Here is a 20,222-nt window from a genome sequence, read left to right as displayed (position 1 = left end):
TACTAATAATGTTTAGAGTATTTTATTACTGTATAAGATCCTGATCCCGCTTGTAGTTACAGTCTCTTCACAAGTCATATGATGAGCAGCCCAAGCTGTTAAAACATATCGCATACCATAAAGGCTACTGGCTGGCTCATAACACTGTTGAGAAGTCATGTCATAATTCCTCTGTCACATTTTGGCTCCATGAACTCAGCACTTCACTGTCGCTCTGTTCCTCTGTGTTTTTAGTTTTTAGCAGTTAACATTAAAAACTGTTTCTCATGTGTATGCTCAATATATCACTAGTTGATGGTGAATCCATGACAAATAGCATATCTGAATTTCCAACTTCGTACTGGTGAGAAATGATAGAACATAAAATATTAGCCATATTTCCTTGATGATATAAAACATTAAACAAAGAACTGGTGGAGCGTTATTAGCTTATATGTTTCTTATGCTAAGTGAACTATGTAACTAATTACGAGATGGGATGTTCAGAGGAAAGCAAAAGCATGGGCAAAGGGGTGTCAACGCCCACTTCCAAAGTACAGTTAATGCAATCAATCTGAAGTTGTTTTTTCTAAGTTTCTGAGTGGGCAGTGACTTCAGACACCCAAACATATGCTCTCTGGCACAGAAAAAAGTGAATTTTCCATAATATGTCCCCTTTAATATACAGTGTGTTGTATGTGAGAACATAGAGAATGAGAGAAGCAAATAGATGTAAAGATGTCTGCTTTTTCACTTTGTTGCGTTCACGCACTCACTGTTTGTTTAGATATAGGCACTAAAACTGTTTCAGCAAAAAAAGTAAGTATGAATCTAAGTGTGTGTAAAAAGAACAGTGATGAGAGAACCTATGTATTCTCTAATATCCATCAGCTGTGAGTTCCAAGCAGCAGTTAAGGTTGCCATGGTGATGATAAGTGCCAACATTCTGTCTCACTCATACTGAAAGTTCTCTCAATGTTGTCTGGAATCACCACTATATAAGGAAAAACCATCACTTCTATTCACACAAGCTGTGCCATTGTGAGCAAAGAATGGTATTTCTGAACACATGGATGTTACACATGTGCGTTCATAGGAACAAAATGTGGACACACAGATGAGTTATAAATGAGTCCAATTTATACATAGAAAGCCAAATTTAAAAAATGTAGCCTAGCTAAGGAAAGCAGCAGATTGCACCGAAACTTCTGTTCGATCCAATCCTCCATCCTGAGTGTGAACAAAGGCGACTGTGGAAAAAAAACTAACCTTAACCCAGAAGCAGACTCAGGAAGGGTGGCCATCCGTCTCAACCAGCTGGGGTTTGAGAGGACAGGAAAGAGGTGACAACAAACACGTAACACCAAAAAAGGGACAACTGCTGACAAAGTGAAACAAGTTAATAGTATCAATAATGTTATATGTATATAGAGAAAAAAGAGAACAGAGTGAGGAAAGGTGTATCATGGGAGGTCCCAATCTAGGTCTATAGCAACATAACTATGGGATGTTTCATGGTCACCTGATCCAACTCAAAAACTATTAGCTTAGTCAAAAAGTAAAGTTTTAAGACTAATCTGAAAGTCAGAGAGGGTGTATGCTTCCTGGATATATACTGGTAGCTTGTTCCACATGAGGGGGGGCTGATAACTGAAGGCTCTGCCTCCAATTCTACTTTTAGAAGCTCTCAGAACTACAAATAAACCTGCAGACTGAGTGCAAAGTGCTTTGTTGTGAAAATATTGCATTATGAGATCTTTAAAGTATGATGGAGCTTGGTCATTAAGAGATTTATGTGTGATTTAGATTTTAAAATTCTAAAGAAATTTTAAATTAAATTCTGAATTTAACAGGGAGCCAATGAAGAGAAGCTAAAACTGGAGAAATATGATCTCTCCTGTTAGATCTCTTCAGAACTCTGGCTGCAGCATTTTGGATCGGCTTGAGGCTCTTCAGAGATTTTTTTGGACAGCCCAATAGAAGAATTACAGTTGTCAAATCCTGAAGTAACAAATGCATGGTCGGGTTTTTCTGCATCTCTCTGAGACGGGATGTTTCTAATTTTGACAATAATTTCAAGGTAAAAGAAGGCAGTCCTAGAGACCTGTTTTATTTGTGCATCAAAGGACAGATTCTGATAAAAAAATAACTCCAAGGTTCCTCACCGTAGTGCTAGAAGCCAAAGAGTAAAGCTATCTATGGTAATTATATAACGAGACAGACAGCTCAGCTCCAATGGCAACGACTACAGTTTTGTCTGAATTTCGCAGCAGAAAAAAATTCTGAATCATCCAGGTCTTTATTTCTTTAAAACATGCTCATAGTCTAACCAACTGATTGGTTGATGGTTTAGAAGAGACTATTGTTGTTGTTAGCTCAGAAAGATCAAGTGGAAATAAATACAAATCAGGTCTGAAAGATACTTCTAAAGCTGCTGTACTTGATGACACATCAGTGATAATAGTGGGAAGAATTCCATAATTTTCTCTCTAATAGAAACTCAACAGAGCTCAGACTCTTTGTCAGCCTGGCTATAGTGCTGAAAAGAAACCTGGGATTATTCTTTTTCTCTTCTATCAACGATGAAGAGTAAGCAGTTCTAGCTTTACGAAGGGTTTTCTTTCCAGACTGATTGCAAGTCTTCCAACTTTCTTGTAGTCTGCTTTAAAGCATACAGCTGTAAATTATACCAAGGAGCCAACCTCTTCTGACTGATTTCCTTCATTTTCAGAGGGGCAACATTGTCCAATGTAGTACGCATTGAAATTGTATTGATGGTAACAAGACAATCAAGTTCTGCGGGAGTAAAGTTTATGTCGCTGCCCTCTGTTGTTTTTAAATACACTGTAAATGGCAATGAAGAATATTATGATGGAATTTATTCTTTATATTTGGTTACAGCATTCTCCGATAGATATCTTCTATAAATAAATTTCTTCTCAGATGCTGTGTTGTCAAGTAATGTAAACTCAAAAGTTATCCAAAAAATGGTCAGATAAGACAGGATTAGGAGGGATTAGTTTCAATGCCATAAGTCAGCACAAGATCAAGGGTATGATTAAGATAGTGAGTAGGTCTGTGAAGACTTTGAGAAAATCCAGTTGAATCGAAAATAAAATTTAAGCTAATATTTAGGCTGTCATGTTCAACATTATGAATATTAAAGTTCCCCACTACAGTGACTTTTAGCTGTACTCAGCACTAACTGGGATAAAAAATCTGAAAATTAAGATGGAAACAAAAATAAAGGCCAGGTGGTCGATACTATATGTCTTAAAAGGGTCATTGTGTGACGTGTTAACTATATAAGTTTGTAGTTTGTCAATAATGGCAGTGAAAACAACGAAGAGAGTGAAATGTGTTTTTGTCCAATTGATAGTGACAATCAGCTGGAGATCAGGGAATAAAACTCTTTTTATTTAACAATATTGAGGATGGAGGAGCCTGCAAGAGCAAATTAAGACATAGGGAAAGAAATTGAATTTGTTATTCATACCATGTGTAAGAAAAGAAAATAGAGGTGGAGTCTTAGGAAGTTGGAACTAAAGTTACCGCCAGACCAAAAGTGATTTTACTCTCAATATGCTTGTCAACCTTTCAGTTTACCTTTCAGTTTCATGAGAAAAAATATTTGAAGGTTGATGCAGTGACTGTTTCTAAGTTGTTTTATAAGTGCTTTTGTTTTCTTTGAGATTATCTATGAAAAACATTGCATTGATCACTCATCATCTCTAAATTTGAGTTGCCTGTTCTGCTACATTTAGCTGAATGGATGTTATTTCTAGAAACTGAATACCAAACAGCCTACAATTTCAGTTATCTTTATTGTGAAGAAAATAGCAGTACAGGAAACAGGAAGGAAGGGAGGTTATGAGGGAAAATGAAAGGTGAAGTATAAAGGTGAAATGCATGAAGCTGGAAATTTCCCTCATTTTATCACTTAAAGGAAAGACAAAAATGTCCTGACTTCATGATTGTGTACAGACTGATATGATACAGTGAGTGCTTAGCATTTGATCTACTCGAGTTTTAATCAGTTACTTGGAAAATATGGATGAAGAAGGCTATGATATAATGTTTACAGTAGTTGTGGTATGTTTTCACTGGAGTGAACTGTACAGTTTGTGTGTGTGTGTGTGCGCTCCAGAGGTAATCATGCATGCCGGGCTGAGGTTTTTTTTTTCCTGACACAGGAAGTGCTGATGTAATACTGTACAAACCAAAAGCTTTTTCACACACTTACTGTCTCCCATTCTCAGTGTCTCACAGGCTGATGTATTTGCCCCCCAGTTACCATGAGACTCCAAGTCCCACAATCATGGGACAGTAGTGGTTATGGAGTTCTCTGGTTGAGACAAACACACACTCAAAGACACTGTTGGTGAGAATTAAGCTTTCTGGATGAGAGCATGTTAACATGACATTAAAGGCTAAACTGATTTCAGATGAATTAACGTAGCAGATCTTGGACCCTAACAGACAGTCACTCTCACATATGTCTTAAATTACACCATCACTATACCAGGAAACAAAGTCCTGATGCCATGTTTTATCAAAAGCATCCATGAATAGATGCAACCTCTCAATGACACATTTTTTCTTCTGTCTGGAACTTTCCGGCCCAACAAAAGTATTTTTTAATGATCAGAGTTCTCATCTAATTTTCTCAGGCTTCAAAACTCTATTGGAAGGATGAATGTCAGCCATCCAAATTCTATTCCCATTATAATATTATTATTATAATATTATATTAATAGTTATGGAAAATAAAAGCAGAATTTAAAACTGAAGGAATTTGGTTTATGTCCAAGGAGAGAGTATAAAGATGTGTCAGAGGGAGTGCAATAAGATCATCTGTTAGTTTTAAAAGCACAAGGCTCCAAATTATCTGGCCCCGACGATTTTCTGATGTTTAAAAGAGACTATGACCAGATTAAGACGAAAAAGAAAACTACTCTTCTGGAGCAGGTGTTGCCAGATTTTCAGACAGAAACAAGCAACCCAGTCAATGAAACCAAGTGACTGGTGTCTTCGAAAAAAAAAGCCTGAAGTCACTCTTTTCATTAACGGACCTGGAAACGGTGGAGATGAAGACATGAGTCATAAAACAACAGTATGTCATCAGACCAAAAATATTCACACACATGCAGACACACACAATCATGACTCGGTCACCCACCACCAGGCTCTTCTCCTGAATTAAACTACTAGAATTATGCTAATGAAGTACAGGGTTGTGTGTGTGTCTATATGGAGGAGGGAGTCACTTTGTGTTATCTTCCACTCACACTACTTCAGCTCCGCAGGGTGCTTCAAACACGCAGCAAGAGGAGAGATCTGTGTGAATGGGTGTGTGTATGTGTGTGTCCTGGGTGGTGGAGGGGGGTATCTTTCAGTGCAGTGCCATGGGGAAATAGGACTGTGATTTCAGACCAAATCAAGCCACATCAAACACGCCACATCAAAGAGTATGCACCCGTTACTGTCTGCGCCAGTTTTACATCTCCACAGGATACCCCACCCCCAACACACACCCACACGCATTTTATTGATACTGGCCCTCCTCATGTTCATATTTTTATCCCAAAATGTTCTAAATTTGCAGGATTTTCTGTCTCTCACTGCTTTTAAATTTATTTTGACCTCATACTGATACAAATACATTCACCAACCCCCTGTGCAGACATTTGAGCATTTAACAGGGTTATAGGTTAACCTGGATCAAGTGTAATGTAATATGTACTAAGGCTGGGGTTGTGTGATACAGCAGTCATTGAGTCTGAAGAAGTGCTTAGAGGATGGGGGAGTAGCATCCATTAGAGACACAGCTTCAGATCCAATGGTGTTAATGATCCTGGCTGTTTTCGTCAAACCCTTTGATGCTGCTTGATGCCAGAGGCTGTCGGGTGTTTTGTGTGTGCATGTGTTCATGTGTGTGTATATGTGTGTTTTGGTAGATGGATTAGATGGCTGCACAGGGAGGAGATGAGGGGTTTTGTGGATAAAAGGGGTGAAGGGAGGGTGAAAGTTTGGGGTAGGGGTACAGTGTGAGTGTTTTATGTTTTTGAGTAAAAGCAATTGAATTGAATTGACTTAATAACAGATGTGGTAAAATGTAGGATTAGAGGAGAGCAAGAACACAAAAATCTTTATGAATGAAAACAGATTAATTTCCTCATTGACAGATTTAAAAGAATATATAATGTATCTATATAAAAAAGCCTATATATGTGAATAATTCATTTTGTAAAAATATTTTTTTAAATCATTATCAGCAATTGTATCTTTCTGTGGATGCAGTGACATTATATCATTATTGCAGATGTTTTATCTTGAAAACAATATTTATCTGATGCTGCTGTTAGTGATGCAGAAGAATAGTTTGGGATGTAACTAGCAATAATTGTCTTTCGTCAGTATGATTTGGGGGCGGTGGTCACAGCTGGGACCTTACTGTATGGAGTTTGCATGTTCCCCATGTATGTGTGGGTTCTCTCCAGTACTCTGGCTTCCTCCCACCATCCAAAAACTGTTAGGTAAATCAGTGTCTCTAAAATTGTGAGTATGAGTATGTGTGTGTGGTTGTTGGTGTGTACCATACCTCTCTGACCACTGGGATAGGCTCCAGCCCCCCCCACAACCTGACCGACAGATTAAGCAGGCATAGAAGATGTGTAGTATATAGAAGATGGATATTATAATTTTCTGATTAATTACATTTTTCAAAGAAAATTATTTAAAAAAGAAATTTTTTTCAATTTGATGGTGGCATCAAGAAGACAAAATCAAATGTTAAAAGCAAAACACAATGTTAATAAGATGATGAACCTTTTTAACATCAGATCAGTTGGTTGACAAAAAAAGAAAGAGGAGAAAACAAGTTGTGTAACATCAAAGCAAGACTGCTATGTCAGTTAACAATCCAACTTTCTTTTTAACTCATACTCATAACAGAACATAACAAATTGCAAAAAATGCAATGACCACATTATTAACACATTTCCCTACATCTAGAGAAGTAGCCTTTGTCTCGCGATGTGACGACATAGATGTTCACCGTCTCACTGTGTCTGGTTATGTGACATTGATGCTTGTTAATGCCTTGCTACATAAAATGTACACATTAGACACTTCTGATTAGGCGACAGGAGGAAGTTCATCATCTCCTGTACTATTATTTCTAAATCTGGCCTACAGTCCTGTCACTTTTTTGTTCCCTCTCACTCACAAATGTTTAGTTAGGCTTTAAAGATTCCCAACATGGTTGGGATTACATATTTTTCTATTAATGCTTTGGAGATCCCTTCATGTTGCCTGGACGCCACCCTGCATTAAATAGTAGGCAAAAGATATGTTTCCATTTTGATATTCGCAATCATGTATAGTAACACTATGATGTTTTGGAGATGTGGATAAATGTTCTCATCCCACATTTTATCATGAGACTAAGCTGGCCATTTTTGAAGCCTCAAACTAGGCCATGACCACCAAATTTTTTTAAAGTGTGGCTCATTTGCAAAAGAAAAAAAAAAAAGCATTACCAGCCGGGCAAAGTTAGCTGGTGAAGGCAGAATGACTTGTGGGGAAAAAAAATGATTGACTTTGTATGTGGTGTGAATATTTGGCACTTTTTAAATGGGAGTCTGTTGGAATGGGAGATGTTTTGGGGTCAGCAGTCACACTTTAACCCGTGAAGTCCAAAAGCAGTTTTAGAACCATGGGCAGCGGCGTTGTGGGTTAAATCACTTTCTCAGTGGTTTCACATTTCAGATTCAGTCACTGCATCCACCTTTATATATATATATATGTATTTATCACATTTGGCAAGAGTGCCTACTTCATTCTCTTGGCTAAATATTGTCTCTGAACCTCCTTGTCTATCACTCTCCTTGTATACATTATTAAGTATATACTGATAATAGGTAAGCTACTAATGTTGGAGTTGTTATTTGTAAGAGTTATGTGTGATAGTAACACGTTTTCCTCTGTTTGTGTTGCCAGTGCTCCTATCCTGTGTGGGAGGACTTCAGCGCCAAGGCCACCAAGCTGCATTCCCAGCTCCGGTAAGCTCTGCTGAGTGCAGAACCATCCGTACAGAATAGTCCTTTAAATTGAGTATCAACTAAAAATATTGAGATAACATTTAACCAACACTTTATCCAACACAGTCATCAACACAACAGTCATCCAACACTTTATTAAATACTTCAGTAAATTTTTGTGTATCCAGTTGTATCAATAAAAAAAAAATCTTAGGCTATAAAGTTAAATCAAACTGCCAATTTTTTTAAGTTATTGGTATTTTCTGCCCATTTAGGACCACTGTTCTGGCAGCCGTCGCTTTCCTGGATGCCTTTCAGAAAGTAGCAGACATGGCTACCAACACTAGAGGTAGGATAACAGCGAGTGTGTGTGGGAAAGAGATAGTGTATGTTTGGAAAATAACTAATGCCCACCTGAAAACCAAAAGCTGTCTCCACTGGTATTTCTCTACTTTTCTCCTCTTTGTAGGAGAATTATTACGGTGTTGAGATATCATCAACTGGTCTCCTAAATTCCTCTTTTTGCTGATGAAAGTATTTCCAATGGCCCCAAAAGTACATCTTGTCCTAAACTTCAAAGCAGTTGTTCTACGCTCATTACTGAAACAGAGAAACCACTAGAGTCTCAGAGACATTGCTGAAAGCTGTTTTTCAGTTCTAGGAGATGATTGTTTAAATTTTTTGCTCCTAACATGAACTTTTGAATGTTGATTCAAATATTCTTAGGTGGAATTTGTGAAATCCCAAATTTGAGGTACATGAGACATAACGATTCAACTCTCCAAAGGACTATTGTGTTCAGGGTAGAAAACTTACAGAAGAAAAATACAAGATTCTTGTGAGGGAAATACCCTAATTTGGAATTGTTGGCTGCAGAGTGATGGATGAGCAATATGAATTGCTTTAACATAAAGGATGAAAAAACCAAAATTACTAAGAATTTATAATTAGATGGATGTGGAATGTTGATGTTTGGCCTTGAAATACACAAATTGCTCAAATAACAGGTGGAAAGTCTTCTGCATATGTCTCAGTGTTAATAAAGAATACATGTTTTAGCTCACAGTTTGATATTCCTATTTTTGGCAGTACTGTCTCAGTTTTTTTAATGGAATCATGTACTGGACTGTGTGGGTGAAAAGTTTGACTTGATTCAAAGAGGATAACATTTTAATAAAATGCAACTCACATATTCAATATGCTTTTCAAGCTCTGTGATCAAATCTATGGTCATCAGATGTGTTCAGAGTCTCAGCAGAAACTTGATGAGGGTGATGGATGTGCAAACAGAAGGTTTGGAAAGGAGAATGCATCACATCAGGGGCCTGTACTATTAAACAGTATAATATCACATACATAGAAAACAATGAAGAAATGGAAAATGCAATTCACATATAATCATTTTGATAGTATAATACTGATTAGCAAAAAGTAAGCTTTTTTACTTGATGGGCCTTGGCATGAACAGGGTGGCCTGGTTGGATCTGACAGAACATGGCCTTCTCACACAGTGCAATGATACACCTCCAGCACATTCATTTGATAAAATATGCAATTAGAAATGTTAGATCAAGGCTTACTTGTGCTTTAATGACATGTCAGCGATAAGCTTATGGAGCTACTCATTTATGTTGAATTTGTGAATTTGCGTTGTGATTTGTCAGCTGCCGCCAAAGTGTTTTTCAAGATCACTCACATATATATCTGGGTTGACTTATAAAGTTCATAACCAGCATCACAATACCCCTTATCAAGATATTCCAGAATATATTTCAGACAGATGGAAAGAATTTCAGAAAACACAAAAACTAAACAGAAAACACATTTCAGAGAACACATTTCACAAAATCCCATTTAACATTTATGCTAGTGTGAAATCTGGTTGTACCTTCTGTGATGTTTTGTTTTTCTTAATGTTGAGCCATTTGCTTGTTTTTTGTTTTTTTTGTGGCATGTTACTCTTGACATAGTCAATATTGGATGCACAGACTTAAAATTTGGCTGCAGTTTAGATAGAAATTGCACCAAGAACACAAAGATTAGTAAAAACGTTCACCACCTGCCCACCTATGACCATGTAAATTTACAACTTTATGGTACCACTGAGTAACAACAGGGAAACAAGGATGACCAATCAGACAACACTGCAACACAGGAAATTTCTCCTGCTCTTGTGACTCATTGCGTGCAGATGTCAGACTGAATATGTGATGATGTTGTGTGTGTGCAGCCCCAGGTGAGCTGCTATAACTGAGGATACAGGAAGAGGCTCATGCTGCTTTTACAGAGGAAACAGGAAGTCACTAAGCTTTGTCAGCTCATAATATGTGCACCCCTCCTCCCTCCCCACAGCCACACATGCAAAAAAAATATAACATAAGTAATGCTGTCACAACAATGTTAACTGTTCATCAGAAGTTCTTTGTCATTTCTGTACTGATGAGTCATTCCTATTGGACTCCATTTGTCAAATGTGATACAATTATGTCTTTTTCTCAGTGTGTGATGTTCACCAGTAGATTTGGTAAATGGAAGGAGGCAGGCGACGGCACCAATAATGATGCCCTCTGTCTTCACGTCATTTACTATATGAATGTGCCACTTATTACAGCGGGTGTGAATCAAGCCCATATGGTACTGAGGATCCTGGGCTCTTCTCTTGCACTGACAGTCTCATTTATGAGTCTGTATTGCCAATGTGGAACTGACATGCTGCAAAATGTTTTCAGGGGCTTGATGTTTTATTAAAAAACAAACAAACAAAAAACATTTTCTTCCAGAGGTATTATATTTAACAATGTTTTGCAGTCAATAGATAATGTATAACCACAAAACATGTTGATGTTGAACGAGCTGAATATGTAAGGTGAAAGGTGTACCATGTTAGGATGTTCCTCATCAAGTTATTTAGTCACACTTATGGTTTGGGTATACAAATGGTTGTGTCAATGTGTCTGTCACTTTGGTGCAGACTGAAAAATGGACAAACTGCCCTGGAATTCAGTAAAAACACACAGGGCCATTAAAAAGTTTGGCAGAATTTTAAAGTGCAGCTTAAGTCAACCCTACTGACTTAAAAGTGTAGGAACATGAAGCAAGGTTATTGAAACACTGAATGTCTATAAAGCCTCTCTAATGAACCTTTCCACTGTTTTAGTATAATTTTTTACCTTAAAAAAGCAGATCTGCAGTGACAGAGTTTTAGGGAGAACGACCAAGCTAAGGTGGGTGTAACAATAGAAAATATGGATCCATGCAGGAGTTTTGATGTGGAGTTGATTAAAATGTAGAAGTACAACTTTCTAATTATGAGCTCAATAAATGTTAAGACAAATGTTAAGACAATAGGAAAAGACCAGGTAAAATATTAGTCAAATTTTTTTTAATTTTTGTTGTGAGAGAAGAACCATTGGAAAACTGAGCTAGTGTGCTGGTGAGTTATTAGTTAAGTGTTGCTAATACTTTAATAATAATACAATACAATGATAAATACAAATACAAAATAAAATAATACAGTATTGTAAATTTCACTCATCACATATAAAAATATAACAAAATTATAGGGACATTCCAGTACTTCTAAAACTAAATATGTTCAAAACAGAACCAAATGCCAAAGGATCAGATGGTTTACTATTAGTCATATGTATAACAAGGTGGCACCACAATTTATGGTGCCATAGATGTTGGAACTTGACACAGCAGGGAATGTCAAGAGAGAAATGAAAGATGAAACATCAAATTCGAAAAGAAAACATATAGCACTTCATTCCTATCTCTGTCAAAGGGGATTTTGCACTGCTCATTAATTGTTGATCAAAGTGGTGTCCTGGCAGGATCCGGCTGCACAGAGTGAACTATATCAGTCTGAAACGATTCTCCATGAATTTCTCCATCTGCACAAAGTACTATTATTACTGAAACTAGTTTTGTTTGTGCAATCACAAACCACAAAAAAGCTACAAAAGCCTCACTGCCACCTATACGGTGCAAAGCACTCACCCAAGTCAAATTGGATAATTTGTTGACATATTTCTTGCAGTGTTGCTCAGAAGCATACTTGTCATTTTAATTTTAGCATTTATGTCTATTAGAATATGGATTAGTAACTTTTCCAACACAGATTTCTACACAATAGTATAGATGGAATTTGTGAATAACACAACCTTCAAGCTGCACTGTAAGTAAGTCGAGGACTATCTCATCTCCGGAAGGCACTTGACATAAGATGATGGCACTCGTGGACGCAGCAACTTGGAGATCTCCACTTTAGTGCATTTTGTACTATATACTATTATGTGTGTTTGAACGTTTGTGCGTGATGGCGTGAATGTGGATTGTTGTCGGGACATGGGGATACAGGGCAGGCCTACTAGCTAAGCTAAAGAGACAGCCTCACAGACCTGCACTACCAAGTAATTTCCTAATAAACGCCAGATCTGTTATCCACAAAACAGATGTATTGGAACGAATGATCGTAGGCAACAGCTTCATTTGGGACTGTTGTGTGACGATAATCACAAAAACTTGGCTACACCCACTCATCCCAGATACGGCTATTGAGTTAACTAGCCGCTCCATGCCCTGCTTTGATAGGACTGACAACTCCTGTAAGACCAGAGGATGAGGACTCGGTATATATTTACACCAAGACTGGTGTATCGATAGAAGAGTTATGTACATCCATTGCTCCCCTGAACTGGAATTGATGACTTTCACGTGTAGGCCTTTCTATCTGCCAAGAGGGAGATAACAGTAGTGCTTGTTACCGCGGTTTATTTTCCACCCGAGAATAACATTGGCATAGCTTGGCATAGCTTGACATAGCCAGTTAACAGCAGGCTCATCCTGAGTAAGCTTTGCGCAATATTCAATTAAATTAAATTGTATAAATAAATAAATGATAACTTCAAGCTTCCTCACTGTTGTACTAGAAGCCAAGGAAATGCCATCGTGAGTAAGTATATAACCAGACAGTTTCTTTCTGAAGCGCTCAGGTTCAAACAACTTCAATTTTGTCTGAACATTGGAGCAGAAAATTCTGAGTCATCCAGGTCTTTATGTCTTTAAGACAAGCTTGTAATCAGACCAACTGATTGATTTAATCTGTTTTCATAGACAGGTATAGCTGAGTATCATCAGCATAGCAATGGAAATTCATGCCAGGCTGTCTAATAAGACTACCTGATGGAAGCATGTATAAAGTGAAAAGGATGTATCCATGGGCTGCACGGTGGTGTGGTGGTTAGCACTGTCACCTCACAGCTGAGAACAGATCTAATAAGACTACCTGATGGAAGCATGTATAAAGTGAAAAGGATGTATCCATGGGCTGCACGGTGGTGTGGTGGTTAGCACTGTCACCTCACAGCTGACAGAGGGTTCCTGGTTCAAATCCCAGCTGAGGATGGAATACATGGCCTCCCACCCCTCAAAAACATTGGCCATGTTCAAATCAAATCAAGTTTTATTTATATGGCACCTTTCATACTTTAAAAGCAACACGAAGTGCCTCACAGAGGCTAAAAACAACAATGATAAAACATACCAACCCTCCCACCTCCATAAATACCCAGAGAGACACGGAGACGAACAGACACACACACCCACACACACACACACACACACAAGCTCAAACCCACTGCACCTATCGGACAGAGACATGGCCAGGTAACCAGACCTAAGGCAAGGAAAAAGCCACCCTTGGGGGCCGACCACACTGAGAGGGCTCCTGGGCCATGACCACAGGGAGCGCCGCCACGTTAATTGGGACTCTAGACTGACCCAAGGAGTAAGTGTGAGCGTGCATGGTTGTTTGTCTCTATGTGATTCTGTGATGGACTGGCAGTCGACTTAAGGAGAAAGAAGACGCCTTCACAGGCACTAAGGATCAGGTGGGAGGTGGTGGAGGAGGTGGAGGACTACAAATACCTTGGAGTAGTGATCGGAAACAGACTGGGTATCTAATACTGAGACTGTGTAAGAAGACTCTATTTCCTGTGGAAGCTGAGATCCTTCAACGTGTGCAGCAAGATGTTGGAAATATTCTATCAGAGTGTTGTTGCCGGCTCCATTTTCTTTGCTGCTGTGTGTTGGGGCAGCAACATCAGAGCCAGCAACACTAACAGACTGGACAAAAATCATTAAGAAAGCTGGCCCTGCACTTGGTCTCAGGTTGGAGTCTTTTGAGACTGTGATGGAGAGGGGGACACTGAATAAGCTGTTGTCCATTATGGATGATAATCAGCACCCTCTCCATCACACCATTGTCAGAGAGCGGAGCGCCTTCTCACACAGGCTGCTTCAGCTCTGCTGTCGAAGGGACAGATACAGGAAATCAATCCTGCCACATGGAATCACACTGTTTAATAAAAGCTGAAAGCACTGGTCATTATTCTCTATATGCACTTTAGATATATTTTTCTGTTAAACATACTGCTCATTTATGCACATCATCAGTAACCACTACTGGTACACTTTAATACTGCACAAGTGTACATTTTATTGTATATAGACGATATTCTTACTTGAATCTTATTTGTAATTACAATCTCAAAGGTTGAAATTGTACATTTTGTTTATACGACTACTTAATAGTAGGTGCTTTGTGCTTTCATGTCTATTTCACTGGGTGTAAATGCTGTAAAGTTACTGTAAAGTATTTTCCCAGTTTTGAATGAAAAAATTCTATTCTATTCTATTTTATATTCAATCGAGAGAGCTGGGATAGGCTGAAGCCCCCCGCAACCCTGTGTTTGATTAGGCAGGTATAGAAAATGGATAGATGGTTGGAATCGGTCCAAGCACCCTGCGGATCTCCATAACTTACTCTGATGTGCGAGGAGGATTCTTTTTTTACAAGAACAAATTGGAATCTATCAGATAAATGTGACTTAAACCAGCCTAATGCGGTTCCTTTAATCCCAATGACATGTTTGAAGCCTTTGTGATAAAATGCTGTGATCGATCATATCAAATGCAGCACTGAGAGCCAGACGGACAAGACGAGGCTAAGAGGAGATCATTGGTAACTTTCACCAGTGCTGTTTCTGTGCTATGATGCACTCTGAATCCTGACTGAAACTCTTCAAAGAGATTATCTCCATGTAAATGATCACAATGTTGAGCTGCAACAATTTTCACAAGAACAGTGAGAGTTTGCTTTTTAATTCTGTAGAAAAACAGTCGCTCTGTAGCTCTTTTCTGTAGCTCTTAGTTTGAACTGCTTTACCCCTAAATTGTACTGTTGCTCCCTTAATGATGGTGATGTTGATGCATCCCTTCATCTATGCACTCAATATTATCTGCTCTTTTTCTGCAGTAGCAGCAGTAAAACCTGGGTCAGTCCCAGGACTCGCTATATATGCACTCTTGGCACAGCATAGAGCAATAGAGCTCCCCCATGCATGGTAGCATTTGTGTGTGTGTGTCTTTGCATGTGTTTGAAGCAGAGATGATGAGGATGATGATTTCATGGTACAGGATAGCTGGTGGTTTTATTGCTCGGCTGCCTTCCTGCATCCAAATATAAGGTTTCATAATGAACATCATAAATCTTATTAATGCTCACACACTCATGTTTGCATCCAGTCATGCAGACAGGCAAACCTCTGCCATTCTACACATTTAATGATGGAAAACGATCTCCAACTGTTTATAAAGAAAAAGCCACAGTGACTGTTCTTCAGCTAAACAAGGAACAAGCAGCAACAAGGCTGAGGTTTATCTCAGCAGCAGATGGTGGAGAGCAGAGAAAACCGGCTGGAAAACTCATTTCCAACATTTTATCGTCTTCCCTGAGGCCAGATGGGGGCAGGAAGCAATGAGGTTTATGGGAAATGTGGTCTTGATTTTTAACCACTAATAATACCACTGGTGTCACAGAGTGGCTGCCGATGATCCTGGCCATGGTCACATGCATTTAGTCATTTTCTTTAACCCTTTTCTTTTAAGTTTTTATAAAACAATTTATTGATGTTTAAAACTGCTACACAAAGCATGTGTGAATTAAAAAGAGAAAGAACATGAATTTGTTAGAAAAAAATGTTATACTGTGTGGACATAAACAGCTAAGACAGTTCTCTGTAAATGGTGTTCAAATTTTATAAACCAACAGTTAAGGACTGTTCCAGCAGAAATGATGACTGTATGAAAATACAGTCATCAACGCTTGAGAGAGCGTTGAGCGTTGAGTGTGCCAAGTAATAAAGACAGAGAATGGACAGAGGACCGTTGTCATTGAGGAAGCCTTCAATGACACATTTGTGCCGTCACTGGATATAAAAACTGGCTATGACAATGGATCTCAACCATATCTTTAGATGAACTCTGCATACCTCTCAAATGAACTTAAATAACCTTCAATCAACAATTCCACATCTTTGTTGAGTCAGTGTTGCTAAATCTTCAACAAATTCTGAGACTCAGAGATTTGCATGGAAACACTATATGATCAGTGTTACTGAATATTGAAATATGTAGAACTATTGTCGTGAATTGCTGATGAGAAAGGCTGTTTTTTTTTCCTTTATCTTTTTAATGCTTAATTTTTTTTGGACAGGTTAGGAAATACTGACTTGTTAGTGAAGTGGAATTTCTATTTAGGATGACATTGCCCAAACACTGTAAACTTATAAATATTAGTGACATTAGCTCTGTATAACTCTGGAGCCATCAAGCTATAGAGTTGATACCGAGCCAACTAGCGGCTACCTTTGTCACACATCTTCTCTGGAAGTCAGAATGTGCCTAACAACTCAGGCTTGTCATTAAATTTGGTTTATGACATGCCTTGGACTATGCATCACCTTTACAACATATATTCTCAGTGGTATTTTATAGTTTGACATAGTTTGAACTATTTAAAAAATGTAATGGTTTTGGGGAATATTTTGAGTTTTCGTTCAATCAAATGCTATTTTCAAATTTAAGCTTTCAACAAAACAGATACAAAACAGTAGGTTGTGTCTGAATAGGGCGCTGTAGCTGGCCAATCGGCTTTTTGGGGACGGATAAAGCCTCCCAAACGTAATGTCCACACACGGCGGGACGGCGATGTCAGCGGGCTGGGCCGTGGCGGCGATGTCAGCTGGTCATATTTCTTCTATTTCACTTTGATATTGATCCGTTGCTTCACTTTGCATTTTAAGTTTGCCGTTGAAAGCTCAGAATAGTTTTCTTTTCATTTGAATACTTTTCATTTTATGTCTGATCTTGTAGTTGATTGTTGGTTCAATTAAAAAACATCAGGTCTGCTCATTGTCAAGTGTTAACGAGTCACATGTGTGAATGGCTAACTAAATATTCATTCAGTCATTCATTTTCCAAATCCGCTTCATTTGATTGCAGGTCGCAGTTTTGCTGCAGTCTATCTTGTAAACATTTTATGTGCCATCGGGCAGCTGGTGTAGGCTGGGACATGTATTCTAGAAAAGAGGCAAGGTGCACCCTGGACAGATTGCCAGTGTATGGCAGGGCCAGCAAATAGACAAACAAGCCAAACAACCACACACATTCACTTTTGAATCATCAGAAGAGGAGTTGCCTTCTCTTTAAAGCTTGTTGGCTGAGTTTATATATTTATGTGTGTGTGTATGTGTGTTTTGGGTGGTGGGGAGACTGAGGACAGACTGCGCTGGGAGCATTAGATTCTTGCTGTGCAAAACATGCTCAGCAGTTGTGAGAAAACAAAAGCGCATACTCCGAAAGTGTTTAATATTTGTAAATCCTAAATGCGATGCAAGTGTTTCCCCTTTTTTTTTTTGTCTGACCATGACATAGATGTACCTCACATGTAGCCAATCACAGACAAGTGTGATCCCTTTTACAAGCACGGTTGCCTGGCAACAAGGCGAGAGAGTATGAGAAAGAGAGAGCGAGAGAGAGAAAGAGAGAGAGAGAGAGAGAGTTGATGTGTGAGAAAGGGACGGAAGTGGTGGAAAAAATAGCCATGTTGTTGCCAAGAGGAGAGGAGAAAGAGAAAGGGAGGAGAAATCTGAGGAATATGGCTTAATTGTGTTTCACAGATAGCGTGCCATTCATGGTCAACTGCTGATTCTTTTGATCCAATATTGATAATCATGCAACCAAAGTGGTGGAAGTGGAGTTTTGTAGCATAGCCAGCACAACTTGGTTATAATGAGAATTAGTCAGCAAATGACCTTATCTTAACCCCACTGTAGTAACTGAATACGTAATGAGTCACAATTTAATTGTCTCCCTCTTCTATTTCAAATATTCGAGCAGTAATGTAGTTAGCCAGTTGCTAACTTGACATGGCATCAAGTTAGCAGCTAGCATACCTCCAAACCATATGTTTTTAAAGAAATATTTACATAGAATTCTTTATTATTTCTTTTTTACTGTCTCAGTTTTTTACAGGTGACAGTCTCATGCCATATTCTCTTCAAAATGGCTTTGTTTATGGCAACTTGTGAAAGTACTGTGCAAACCTAAGAACTGATTTCTTGATCGTATCTAGTAACCCAGTAGGCGCAATGTTATCATGACCAGAGATGCAACAAACTGGAATGATATTTTAGTACACTCTTTCTTTCATTCCTTAGTTCTTTCTGTCTTTCTTTTCTTCCCTCCCTTCTTCCTCGCTAAGTAGGCCTGTTGTTGTAGAGGGCTACATAACACCGTTATTGTATTTAATTAGGTCTCAGCAACAGTGTGCATCTATTTCGCTCCCTTTCTCCCCTCTCTTTGTTTTCTTTCTCACCTCCTCACTAAATCTAAATTCTGACTTTCTCTTACCTTTTTCCCTATGTGCTCTGTCTTATTTCCCAGCACATTTCTCACATCAATTCTCATCTCCCACAATTCCTGTTCCTTCTTTTTGCCTTTTCCTTTCCTCCATCCCTGTCTCTGTCTCTGGCAGCTCTTTTTGGACATTTCCTGATGTCATAGAACAGTATTGTCCCTGAGGTCAACAACACAGGCCATGCTCTGTTGGACACAAACACATACACACGCAGTGTACTCATTCAGTGGGCATGGGAAGTTGAGCTGAGTGAGTCTTGCTGCTCCAGGGCCAATCCCGTTTAATCAGACAAGAGGCACGGTTGAGGAGCAGTATGCATGTGAGAAAGCATGTGTGTAAGTGTGTGTGTTTTGTGGGATACTCAGTGATTCTTAAATTTTTTTCTGCCCTACCTGTTTTCGCTTTGTTTTTGTTCCCTGTCATCAAAATGTCAGTAACTGTAAAGGAATTTGCGAAAAATACTGAAGCAACACTTACAGCACAGAGGGAGAGCCTCGTATATTAGAGTGTGTCTGTGTGATCAGAGTTCACAAGCGTTAGGTGTTAATCCACAGCATTAACAGCCAGCAGCCAGGCGTGATAACTGGTGAGGCTGCTGCTGGCTCAGCTGTACACACACACCCTACATTCTTTGATGAGAACTTGCTACTTCAGGTAACAAAGATAAAACTACTTATAATATGCCACGTCAGCATACTAAATTTAGATTTATCCAGTTAATGTGAATTTCAATGATTGTCAATGTTGACTGTCTAAAATACAGTTTCACACAATTTGAAATTTAGAACAGAAACTATTGCTCATATTGGTCATGATTAAGCCTATCAAATATCTCCATATGTGATGATGAATAAATATGTATGACTTCAGCCATATTTTGGCATGTTTGTAATATCCCATTGTGCTTCTGGCATATCCGTTACAGACAGTGTTTGCCAAGTAGTGCTGCAGATTTATGTTTTCCTTCTCTGTTTTTTTTTTGCCTACCTTTCATCCCTGTTTATGTCCTCTCTAGCCCTCCCATTGGGTGTGTTGCCATGACAACAGTGGCACACAGATGTCAATGTGATGTTTTGGAGGGTTCTCTGTGTAACTCCTCATACACCCACACACCTTATTAGAAAAGAATGTTTCCTTAAGAGTTGTGACAGACTGTTTTCTTGTTCTTCTTGGTCTGCACTTTTTCTTCAAATTTAGAGTCAAAATTGTGTAGATTGGCAGATGAGCATATATGCCTCCAAGCCTACAATATCCACAATGCTATATTTAGACCACTGCAGTGTATGACTCAGCATAGACAAGCCTCTGGTCTGATGGTACAGCTCTGAATGGTTATGTTCTGCATGATACTGGTTGTTCTGTGTATTTTTGATTAATAAATTTTCTTTTAAGGAAAATGTATGTCAGTCACAAAATTTGACCGATAATTTTTGAAA

General features: G+C 38.6%; 1 protein-coding gene across 2 annotated transcripts in view; it reads left to right on the top strand.

The window, feature by feature from the left end:
• LOC140302181 (protein MTSS 2-like) overlaps positions 1-20,222 on the top strand; it is a 75,451-nt gene that overhangs the window by 21,980 nt on the left and 33,249 nt on the right. For both annotated transcript variants that reach the window (XM_072380989.1, XM_072380990.1), the window contains exons 2-3: positions 7,981-8,042; positions 8,297-8,370. In XM_072380989.1, coding sequence (XP_072237090.1) covers positions 7,981-8,042; positions 8,297-8,370 — 136 coding nt within the window. The remainder of the gene's footprint in view (positions 1-7,980; positions 8,043-8,296; positions 8,371-20,222) is intronic.

This window comes from Leuresthes tenuis, unplaced genomic scaffold, assembly GCF_036924035.1.
Source record: "Leuresthes tenuis unplaced genomic scaffold, fLeuTen1.0.hap1 SCAF_2, whole genome shotgun sequence".
Lineage (NCBI taxonomy): Eukaryota > Metazoa > Chordata > Actinopteri > Atheriniformes > Atherinopsidae > Leuresthes > Leuresthes tenuis.
This window is presented reverse-complemented; position numbering and strand designations above follow the sequence as displayed.